This window comes from Mercenaria mercenaria, chromosome 2 (assembly GCF_021730395.1).
Source record: "Mercenaria mercenaria strain notata chromosome 2, MADL_Memer_1, whole genome shotgun sequence".
Lineage (NCBI taxonomy): Eukaryota > Metazoa > Mollusca > Bivalvia > Venerida > Veneridae > Mercenaria > Mercenaria mercenaria.
In genome coordinates this window covers 117,988,437-118,001,357 of record NC_069362.1, presented here as the reverse complement: position 1 = coordinate 118,001,357, position 12,921 = coordinate 117,988,437, and the positions used below count along the sequence as shown (strand labels likewise).

Here is a 12,921-nt window from a genome sequence, read left to right as displayed (position 1 = left end):
CAGTCATAAATGTGGCCTCTAGTGTTAGAAGCTTTTCCTTTGATTTGACCTAGTGAGCTAGTTTTTGATCTTACATGACCCATATTCAAACTGGACCTTGAGATCATCAAGATTAACATTCTGACCAAGTTTCATGAAGATAGTCACAAATGTGGCCTCTACAGTGCTAACAAGCTTTTTCTTTGATTTGACCCGGTGACCTAGTTTTTGACCCCACATGACCCAGATTCGAACTTCACCTAGAGATCATCAAGATTTATATTCTGATCAAGTTTCATGCGGATACAGTCATAAATGTGGCCGCTAGAGTGTTAACAAGCTTTTCCTTTGATTTGACCTAGTGACCTAGTTTTTGACCCCACCTGACCCAGATTTAAAGCTGACCTATAGATCATCAAGCTTAACATCCTGACCAAGTTTCATTAAGATATGGTCATAAATGTGGCCTCTACAGTGTAAAGTAGCTTTTCCTTTAATTTGACCTGGTGACCTAGGTTTTGATCCTACATGACCCATATTCAAACCGGACCTTGAGATTATCAAGATTAACATTCTGACCAAGTTTCATGAAGATACAGTCATAAATGTGACCTCTAGAGTGTTAAGCTTTTCCTTTGATCTGACCTAGTGACCTAGTTTTTGATCCCAGATGACCCAATATCGAACTCATCCAAGATTTTATTGAGGGTAACATTCTGACCAAGTTTCATTAAGATTGGGCCAAATTTGTGACCTCTAGAGTGTTAACAAGCTTTTCATTTGATTTGACCTGGTGACCTAGTTTTTGAACCCAGATGACCCAATATCGAACTTGTCCAAGATTTTTTTGAGGGTAACATTCTGACCAAGTTTCTTTAAGATTGGGCCAAAATTGTGACCTCTAGGATGTTAACAGTCAAACTGTTGACGACAGACGCTAAAAGGTGAGCTAAAAATGTCAGACTTGACAGTGTAAAGATATACTATGGTCTACAATTTCATTATGATTGCATAACTGTGATGTAACCATTTAAGCTATTTAAAATCAGCTCCGCTCACAGGTTTATAGAAAACTGATTATTTACTTGAGGCTGCATTTAATATAAAGTTTTAACCATAGTTATTTTATATACCGAAGTTGTTATGACTGCGGTAGAGGAAGCCCAAAGGGTCAAAACTGCCCCACCCTCGTGTCCACTCGTTTTACAGGAAAACCTAAATCTTGTCTCAAACCTCAATCTCTTGAGCTTAGATATTTGGCATGTAGCTTTGTGCACAAATCATCTACCAGTTTTGTTTAAATCAAGCACCTATGGTTAAAGTGGCCACTTGGTTTAAACAGATTTATAGAAACTTCTTGTCTGGAGCTGCAAGACCCAGAGCTTAAACAATATATGAGCCGCGCCATGAGAAAACCAACATACTGCATTAGCGACCAGCATGGATCCAGACCAGCTGCGCATCCATGCAGTCTAGTCAGGATCCATGCTGTTCGCTAACGGTTTCTCTAATTGCAACAGGCTTTGAAAGCAAACAGCATGGATCCTGACCAGTCTGTGCAGGCTGGTCTGGATCCATACTGTGTCGCTAACGCACTATGTTGGTTTTCTCATGGTGCAGCTAATATCAGTTGTCTTTCAATGAAAATATATTTTTTCATGCTGGAACCTATTGCTATACTTATTGGAAACAAATAGAAACACAATCCACTGAGCAAACATGCTTTTATACAAATGAAACATACAGGTGTATAATATTGAGATCATATTTATAAAGGTTCACAAACTAAAAATACATTTGTTACATGTACATCATCATAACTGTAAGCAAGAACCCATCAAACAAGCTAATTGGGAAGGAAAGCAAAACTTTATCAGAGCACTGCCTACTGGTGCTAACACTCATCAGCAAGTGCTTAACATTACAATATATTCTCTGCTGGCCTAATAAATTCATTTTCATCTTTTTAAACTTATATCCGGGAATTCTTTAACAACTGCTCTGCATTCTCAACATTTCACTGCTTTCACTTAGTACAGTTTTCCATTTTCAACATAAAATTTGTTCACCTTCCACCTAGATTATGCGGTAACAGTTTGATAGTTACATTTTCAAATTAAAACATTGTTCAAATTCATTCATTCACCAACTCAACCTTACATTTATTAAGGTATCTTTCATTCAACATTAAATCACTTACAGGTAAATTTTAAGGGAAAGTGATAATTCTATTAAAATTTCAGAGGAATCTATTTTATATCTATTCTTTTTATTCAACTATGCATTAAACAAATTCTTGTACACTATACAAATGATACTGATCGTGGAACCTGTTGCATCATCAAATAAACACATTTCAAAGTGTCAATGTTTGAGGAGTGGGCGGGCGGGAACTGGACCGGTAACAACAATTGGCAACAGTTTGCATTCATATTCTCCATATGCAAATCTGTCATTCTCCAGTAGCTAAGGGGAGCACAGTGTTTGTATTAGCTGTACCACAAGCTGAAGAATGCCAGTTTCTATTATCGGGCTTGTTACCGACACTTCATGGAAACACAGTTTAAAACTATCTTGAATTCCTTGTATCGGGCATTTTACTTCAAGATAACCAATAATTTACTTAGAATGATTTTTTGTGCATATATTTTTGAGATGCAACTTGAAAATGTCTTCGAGATAGCCAGAATTTGGAGATAAACGAGTTTCAACTGTATTTGGTATAAGCAAAGGAAGTGGAGTGGGGGCTGCGTTTATCATTATGACCCACCAAATATCCGTGGAGGGTCACTTATAAATCCAATAATTGACCTGTTTTATAAACTACTTATTCTTAGTCTAACCAGACATGAAAATCTTTTTACCCTAGGTGGCCACAATGTAAATACTTAACTGCTAGAAACCAGTGCAATATCAAACCAAATGGAATATGGGAATATGTAATGAAACAAAAATTGCCAATACAGGTTCATTACCTTAAGCAATGGCATTTCTCTAATACCAATTATAATCTAGTAAGGTGATCTTTATCTTCAAATGTCACATACATTAATTTTATAATAATACAAGAGATGTCAGAGGACAGCAATGCTCAACTATTCAAAAGCCTTGTCGGTAAAAATAGTAAATAATGAAATCATTGCCATAATCAAGTTAAAATCACGCAAATTTGAGTCGTAAATCTTTTCCCTTCATGACAAAACAGATTACACAAAGGATATTGCCAAGTTGAAGAAGGGGCATAACTTTGTGAAGAAGCAAAACAAAGCTATGGGACCTGCCCCCTGCATGTCATAACATCACACTAAACAAGTGTGTTCAGTTTAAATCCATTTCCATTGTTTACTGCCCATTCCTACATATGGTTAAACTTACAAACAAAACTTTGTAAAAGTGCAAGTCAGAGTTATGGAACCTTTGCACTGCAGCTCCAATCAAGTGAATTAAGTTTTAGTCTATTCCCATTAGCGGATACAACAAAACCAGGTAACATACAAGACCTAACCAAATCGGGATGCTGAGACCTATTCTTTGTATAGTTTAGCTGAAAATTGTTTAAGGCATTGTCCCAGCAAAGGCATTCTGAAATTTCTATCCACATTTTCGTATTCTCACCAGTTATTTTGATATTCAAGAAAATGCTGATATCATATATGGAGAAATCTTAATGGAACGGGAAAAACCGATAACCATTACACAGATGTAAAATAATGAAAACACTTCTTTGTTCTTTTCGATAGAAATTTATTTCTTTTTACGTAGTTTTTTTTTTTACAATATAGATCTTTCCATTACATCAACTATTCATTTCCCATAATTCAACTTCACAATAAAATGTACCAGAACAAATCGTGGTATTTCATAACTTAAAAGATTTTAAACTTTTTAAATCTTCAAAATTTCTGAATCGGCATCAATTTCAATAATGGTAAAAAGAAGAATGGCAAAACTTTCAGAAAATACCAAATGTTCTTTAAAGCTTTTGAGCAAACAGTTCTAAGTAACAACAATAGACTATTGTATTTATATGGCAAATAGGACCGACGAGACGCTAGGCAGAAAACACACAACAATTTACAAATAAACTTGTATTGGTGTATTTGATATTTTTCTGTTGGTTTTCCGTCCTAAGATCATACAGCAAATTTCAAGCTTTAACAGTTCTGGAAAACCCTAAGTACTTCCGGAAACCAGATTAGTACTCCTATTTATATTTTTTTACAGTTACTGTAGTGTCTAGATCTAAGTTTATTGACTTTGAAAAAAAAATATATAACAAAATAGTGGAAACAGTATTTGCAACAAAAAATAAACACAAAAAGCTTTTTTTTATCAAATGCTTTAAAGAATATTTGATCGAAATTACACATACTGACTGTCGTAGTTCTCGAGCCTAAATGAAGAGGGTGTGAGCACATTCACAAAAGACAAAAAAAACCACTACATCTAGGAATGTGAAACAAGAGTAGCATTAACACAGATTGTACTGAACTGAAACTCCTCCCACTTGACAAGTTCATACATTTAAAACTTTTAAACGCTTTTCTCTAAAATTTTCTATGAAAAAAGGATTCTTTTTCGAAAAATAGATGTTTACTTGTGAGTGAATGCTGCACTTCAACATAAAACATCTGAGGACCCAAGGTTTGGTTGCCATGGAAACAATAACAAACCACCTTTTCTTAATTCAAAGTGTTTTATTTATTTATTTTTTTTTTTATCAACAAATTCAAGGAAGAGCTTTAATGTTGATTTGAATAGGGAGAATATAAACTATTTTTCTTTGTCAAATTGTCAGAAAGAATGATCTGATTTGAAGTATTGTGAAAACTAAATTCAACATAACACGATAAATAAGCTGAGATGGGTAGTAATTCATTCAATCAAATTTTTTTCACAAAATAGAAAATGAATTTTTACATAAATAATTATTTACATGATATTTGTGATGGATAAATGAAAACCTTTCATCAACAAAGCACATGTCAAACACAAACAAGGAAAAGAAAAACACATGTATAAAATTCCAAAATGATTACTGCCATTAGTAGCAGCTACACAGATTTCAAAGAGAACACAGGCACTGATCTATTAACCTCATTCAAGCTGTAAACATAAAACCTTACATATAATGAGCACAAAAATGGAGCAACTGCATACCGTCCTGAGAATCAAGGAATTTCACTATGTGTAAAATGAAACGATGCAATACACAGGGCCATCAGTAATTATTGATTAAAAATTGCTCTGGCAACAAAAAATATTTCAATACCTTTTTGGCGTAAAATGCTTGAAGCAAAAAATTTTGTCACGCTTGATCTAGCAAATACAAGCTTATCTGAAAGCATTATTAATGAAAGAAAAAAAAGCTTTGTACAGAAAAGCTCTCGAGCTAAGTGCAATATAGGCCATTTAAACACCTAACGGTTTTACAATGACATGCTTCTGTTTTTGTTGCCCAAGAATATAATCAATAAATATACTTGGCCCAATAAAAAAATATTAGGGAAATGCCATTTAAAGGAACAAGTCTCTCAAGGATTGGACAGCACATTTTGTGTAACACCATACCTTTCCCTGACAAAAACCATTTTTACATTCTGTATCTCAACACATTGTATCAGCAAATAATTGTGTAAAATATATTTCGACATATTCATCGTGTAAACAATTTTTAACACATGTTCACTGTGTAAACAACTTTTAACGTATTTATAGATGTTCATTAAAATTTGTAAAATCTGAAAGAAAACGACCATTTTGTACACCCACACAACACAAAAACTTGGCAACATTTGTAATATTTAGTATAACAAAACTATTCATTTTATCACAACAACTCAACAAGAAGTCCATTACATAAGCTCCAAATTTGTAAGGAATTCAAATAATGTCCAACTGTGGTAACTATGACACTTAAAACACTCTCTTCAACACATTCCGGATCAAATTCAAACAGACTTCGAAAGTCCTAGAAAATGAAATGTTACGATTACAAAACTAATCACTTACTCGTATCAAACCTGGACTTGTACCGGTATTTACTCTACAGCTAAATTACACAACATGAAGAAATTTGTGTTTTAAACACATACTGATTTAAACATATAAAACTTCATGGCATCATTAAAAATCACAAATAATGGAGGCTAGTGGAGAGGTTTTACTTGTATCTTGAAAATTTACTGTCAAACCCAACTTGGTAAATTTGACCAATTAAGTGATTCTTTTTTTCCAAGTTGTTTTTGGAGTTCTATTTCACCACTGCAATCATGTAACCCTTTTTATGCAAATCATTTTTCTGTGTAATACAACTTGGCACAAGTCTGACCATCTTTCATTCAAAATGGACAGAAAAATATTATTAAAGGAACATACACAGAAAAAATAGCACACCTTGAAAATGGAGTACCCTATGTTTGTATCACTGGACTTCTTACAATAAACAACTTGTAGCCTAATTTAAACAGTTTTCAAGCTTTACATGGCTGTATTTGTTAACATCAATTTACTTCTGTTTAAAACTGGGACAGGCTCCCATTATTACTATCCCTTAACACTATTCCTTGAAAATGAAATAAAAGTGAGAGTAGAACTGTCGAAGAAAATATTTTGTATTTACAAGCAAAATAAAAATATGCAGGTCTTGTTGTTTCTTCTAAATGCAACCCTGCAAATTAGTAGTTACTGTATAAGAATAACTGAACTTCTCTATACAGAATTCTATTTTAAGTTAACCCTTGCCCTGCTATATTTCTATAATGAACTTGTCCATCTTTCAATTTGGACAGTACCATTAACTGTTAAAACGGGTGCATACCAAAAAGATACTGACTGAATGGCGAACAGTGCAGATCATGATCAGACTGCACAGATGTGTAGGCTGATCAGGATTTACACTTGTTGCAAAGGAAGCATCAATTGTGTCCAGCATCATCGCTTTTGGGTGAATCTTTTTTCTCTCTCTACTGTATCCAGTGTTAAAAATAAGGATATTCTCACCTGCTTGTGAACATTCGAAGTTGGTGAGCAAGTTTAAATGGAGAGTATCTGTTGAACATTGGTCATATAATAACTATATACAATTTTCTTAAAATGGTAAATGTGTAAGAACAGAAAACATCTTTTTTTTTCTCTGGTCAGCATTAACACCCCACTCGATTCTTAGACAAATCTTGAGTTAGAATCTGACTGGGCTCTTTCAAAGACTTATGTGAACACTGTGATAACTATTAAGCACTCAATTTGAAATTATTTTAACTTTCCAATTTTCCCTAAATTTACTAAATCCGGAAATTACAATGTCATATGATAACATACTGGTAAATGTGTCGATATTGTGGACAAATTGAAACAACTGATATTGAACATAAAACATAAAATGTAAAGGTAACAGACAGTGAAAGACAAAGTCCTTAAACAATGAACTGAAAGCAAGATTTAGGCATTTTTTTCTTTACTCATACAGAAACCCAGTAAATTTCTACACAGATAATATAACTTCTGTTGCTGTGGAACAACCGTACATACCCCAAGAAATAAAACAAGAGTGGTCGAGACAGAATTTGCATATACAAGGTAATACTATTGCCACATTTTGGTAATACACGGAAAGTTCTAAATGCAAATGTATAAAAACACGAGTATTCAGCATGTTTCAAACAATAATCTTTCATGAATTATCACTTACAAAACATTGGTCACAAACGAACATTAAAAACAGGCTTGTTATAACATAAATTTTGATTCTTATGCTTCCAGCTTCTTGCGAAAAGTATGGGGGTAAATTAATTTTAAATCAAGTAAATAATGAACAACCTTCCTTCATGAAAAATTGTCAAATTAAATTTTATTCAAACTTTTTAAGCAGTTTTCCCCCAATTCATATTGAAAAAAATATGGATACTAAAAGTGATGAACATCTATACTAAATCTTGACACAAACTTTGGCAAAGATATTTTTTTTGCAGTTCACACTTTTTTTAACATATGGACTGAAAATATGCAATTCTGCTTTCAAAAAGCACCTCATTCTTCAAACAGAAATACCTAAAATATTCACTCAACTATGTATTCAAAGACCGAGCGAATTAAAATTCACTCTTACCATGTACACAAGAACCGAGTGTATAAACACAAGGATGATAACAGAACGAGGAAATGAGACGCGGTATTACCAGAATGCTTGTGTAATGAACAAGTTTTTATGTACAATGTCAATGATAAACTGTTAGCATAAATTATTACTCCAACATCTGTATAAAATAGCACATTAATTATTAAGCTCCCTTTTGTGAATTGTGAATTCACACTGATCATGGTAACTCCTAGTCCTGTTGTCACAACATGGTGTCTGAGTCATCAAGGTTGAAATAAATAAGAGTTTACATAAATATTTGTTTAAATCCTCACAAAACAACCAGCTTCACGAACATGTCTATCACACATAATGCAGCTAGACGTTACGGCTAGGTGGTTATCTGTATTTGTACAATTTTGCTGTCATGTTGGACACTAGGTGACAATAATGATATGTCCTCACATTTCTCAGAATTGCATACTTTCTACACTGAACTAAGCACCATCACTATACTCTTTTCAACGGCGAGGGCCAGACATCCCACCTCTTTGACCCATCCCTCCACCGCCACCTCTACCCCCATCTCTCATTCCTGGAGGTCCACCACCTCCTCTCGGACCCATACCACGTCCGGCACTGCCTCCACGGCTACCATATCCCCCACCACCTGTGCCGGCACTTCCAGAACGTGGAGGGGGACCCCTGCCTATAGGACGACCTTCACTTCCTCGTGGTTTCTTCTCCTCAACATTTAAACGGTGATCATGGAACTTTATTGGCTGAAAAAGAAGTAAAATATATACCTCTTGATAATTTTAGCATACTTTTAGCTATCTAGTCAAAATAATATTAGCACCTCTGTTGTAACTATAACTGCATGCACTTTTTCCAACTTAACAGATACATGCCTGTAGAAGTACTGAAATCTGTGCAAAATTTTATCACATGATATAATAAGACTTTTTAATCTGTTTAATAAAATGAAAACTTTTAAATTTATGAACAAACAGCTAGCAACTTAACTTTTCTTCTGGTCACGAGACTGTTTGGAATAAGGAAAATTCATCTTATTATAGTAAACACAAGTCCAGATTGTAACAAGAGCACCACAATGCAGAGCAATATACGCCCAAATGTATGACCTTGACGCCAGCCATCCGAAACATGCGCTCTGCACGTCATTTCCATGTGGTGAACATTTGTGTCAAGTTTCTTTAAAATCCTTAAAGGGGTTCAAGAGTTACAGAGCGGACACAAAATTGCTAACAGACGGACGGACACTGGCGTCATAACATAATATGTCCCTTCTGGCATATAATGAGGTATATGCTTATGATAAATGGCAACACTACCCCATTAATCCCAGTACTGTGCCAGTCAGTAAAGTTTATGGAACTAAATCTCCATAAAACAGTTTCTTTTTTCTATATTTACCTTACTCTGAAGAATAGTTTGTACTGGTTCAGGACTGTCAAATACTACAAAACCAAAGTTCTGAAATAATAAATCAGTCATGGCTAATTGAAGCAGCGTACATGAACTGTAAATACATTTCTTAAAGCTTCACATCTTGAGAAAGTAACATCTACATAACATAGTACATCAAATGATGATTAAATTTCCTATGGTTGTACATTATAAGGTATTAACTCTAAAATGCATTTCCACAAGCCGAGAATGAAATTTTTGCTCTGAAGTATAGCACAATTAAGCAACAGGGATATAAATAAACACTCGCCCAGTGCGACCAGATTTAAAGCTGGTCGAGTCAATTTTCCAAGATAGTCGCCCAGCCGGCGAATAGCTTTGGAATCTTCTTATGTCAATATTCTGGGGTTTTCCAAGACTGTCTTATTAATATGCACAACGTCACTTAAATCAACCAATTAAAATTACCGATATATACTACAACCAATCGGCAAACGCGGATTATTTACTCCGTCGCTAATAATGGCTGCGCACATAGAAATACAGCACTAGAAAGTAGAGGTTTATTGAAGGCTGTTAAAGTGCTTAGAATGGCCTGTCGCGGCGGCAGGGATTGAATTTAACTTTTTTTCCAACTAGCAAATTTTTGCTAGTGCCATTTTTTTCCACTAGCAAAATGATGGGTTCCACTAGCAATTATTTAAAAGCTGTTTACGTGCTAAATTCAAGTTGTTTTGTTGTTGTTTGGTTTCATATAAAAGTTCACAGTCCGGACAGGCTTGGGACTTTCTGGTTTTGACATTCTCGCATACCAGAGGTCTACCGTGGTTCCCCGGATGAACCTCTGGCACATTTCGCCGATATTTGTGGTTTGGTTACATTACAGGTATAACGTTTCAGCCAATCAGCGTTGTTACGCGACAAAATGTAGCGAACCAATCAAAATCGTCCGTGAAAAGCGTGACCGCGTCCTTTCATATCGATGCCGACTTACGAGGAATATTATTATTTCTTCAGGTAAATTTCTTAACATCGAATAACAGAAATAATCTTTATTAATCGCAATCATGGAATATCGCCTTTATCCATCGTAAGCAACTACCTTGCTTACATGTTGTTTGAAATTTCAATTCGGCGTGCCAAATAGTGGCGAACATTGATTGGCTGAAACTTCTCCCGGTAGTAATTACGAGTGCGCATGCTCACCAAATAAACGACAGAAATAAATCAGAGGTTCGTCTCGTGATTTTGACGAACATCTGATGGATAAGAATGGGTTTTGAAAGTACAATACAAACCAAAGTACTCAATGATTCTTTGGACTTTTGGCTTGACGTTGATCTTTTAAGTTTTTCTCAGGTCACAGTTGGTAGTGTTGCTAGCATTTTCGAGCTCCGCAGGCTTTTTTGCACCAAGAAACATGTTATTTCCTCTCCATTTTCACAGAATTTTGCAAATTACAGATGTCCAAAATGAAAACAAATATTGCCTAGACGCTTACTTACATATCCGATAATTACTTTTGTATAAAGCGACAAGCGTCTAGAAGCAGTCACGTGATTATCGGTAAATTAACTACCCGAAAGGAGTTTTTAAAGAGAAAAGAACAGTTTGAGTGAATTCCCCGATTTTCGAACGTGATCGCAAAAATATTCTAGTGCCATGATTTTCTACTCGCATTTTTTTATTCTTACTCGAATTTTGCGAGTTAGCGACCGTTAAATTCGATCCCTGGGCGGTTAAAGGAAATAATCAGGATTATGAAACATCCTAAAGGCCAAAGAGGACTTTTAATGAACAAGAGGACCATGATGGTCCTGAATCGCTCACCTGTCCCCAAATGAACTGAGTATGACGTTGTTTTTTCTATTATTTGACATAGTGACCTAGTTTAAGAGCTCATGTGACCTAGTTCTGAACTTGACCTCGATATCATCAAGATAAAATTTTTGTCCAATTTTCATGAACATCCATTGAAAAATATGGCCTCTAGAGAGGTTTTTCTATTATTTGACATAATGAACTAGTTTTTGAAGGCATGTGACCCAGTTTTGTACTTGACCTAGATATCATCAAGGTGAACATTCTCACCAATTTTCATGAAGGTCCATTGAAAATGGCCTCTATAGAGGTCACAAGGTTTTTCAATGTTTAGACCTACTGACCTAGTTTTTGACTGCAGTTGACCCAATTTCAATCTTGACCTAGATATTATCAAGATGAACATTCTGACCAATTTTCATGCAGATCCCATTAAAAAACTGGCCTCTACAGAGGTCACAAGGTTTTTCTATTATCTGACCTACTGACCTAGTTTTTGACTGCATGTAACCCAGTTTCGAACTTGACCTAGATATCATCAAGATGAACATTCTGACCAATTTTCATGCAGATCCCATGAAAAATATGACCTGTAGAGGTCACAAGGTTTTTCTATTATTTGACCTAATGACCTAGTTTTGGACCGCACGTGACCTAGTTTCAAACTTGATTTAGATATCATCAAGGTAAACATTCTGACCAATTTTCATGAAGATCCATTGAAAAATATGACCTCTAGGGAGGTCACAATGATTTTCTATTTTTAGACCTACTGACCTAGTTTTGGACCGCAGTTAACCCAATTTCGAACTTCACCTAGATATCATCAAGATAAACACTCGGACCAATTTTCATGCAGATCCCATGAAAAATATGGCCACTACAGAGGTCACAAGGATTTTCTATTATTTAACCTACTGACCTACTTTTGGACCAGACGTGACCCAGTTTCAAACTTGACCTAGATATCATCAAGATGAACATTCTGACCAATTTTCATGCAGATCCCATGAAAAATATGACCTCTAGGGAGGTCACAAGGATTTTCTATTATTTGACCTACTGACCTAGTTTTTGACCGCAGTTGACCCAGTTTCAAACTTGACCTAGATATCATCAACATGAACATTTTGACCAACTTTCATGCAGATCCGATGAAAAATATGACCTCTAGAGAGGTCAAAGGAATTTTCTATAATTTGACCTACTGACCTAGTTTTTGACAGCAGTTGACCCAGTTTCGAACTTGATATTGAAAAATTTGACTTTAAGAAATAATCTCATATATGTATTTTGATGGTATATGTAATTAAATACTTATTTCTTAGTGGTTTATTTTTCACTCTTGGAGTAGGCAAAGTCATATAGAAAGTTTCCGAAGTCCTTGATGTATTTTGGCAGGAAGCAAATTACAAGACTTCTAGTATGATGTGGCTGGGTGTGAGCTATGGAAGACATGCTCTCTTGTTGGTTCGATATCTTCCCTGACCGGTTTCGTTCAGCAGCTGTGAACTTCTTCAGAAGACTTGACCGTAATGACTAGGCAAGTTTGCTTTGCATTATGTGCAGTGTGCATTCTGCTTATATACTCTCTGGTGCTGGAACTGGTATGA

At 35.2% G+C, this 12,921-nt stretch overlaps 1 protein-coding gene across 2 annotated transcripts in view; it reads right to left on the bottom strand.

Annotated features, from left to right (window-relative positions):
- Positions 1 to 1,686: 1,686 nt before the first annotated feature.
- The window catches only part of LOC123565042 (ras GTPase-activating protein-binding protein 2-like), a 37,760-nt gene continuing 26,525 nt past the window's right edge, over positions 1,687 to 12,921 (bottom strand). For both annotated transcript variants that reach the window (XM_045359038.2, XM_045359039.2), the window contains exons 11-12: positions 9,494 to 9,553; positions 1,687 to 8,838 (exon numbers count right to left, since the gene is read on the bottom strand). In XM_045359038.2, the coding sequence (XP_045214973.1) occupies positions 8,578 to 8,838; positions 9,494 to 9,553 (321 nt within the window). In that variant the 3' untranslated portion in view covers positions 1,687 to 8,577. The remainder of the gene's footprint in view (positions 8,839 to 9,493; positions 9,554 to 12,921) is intronic.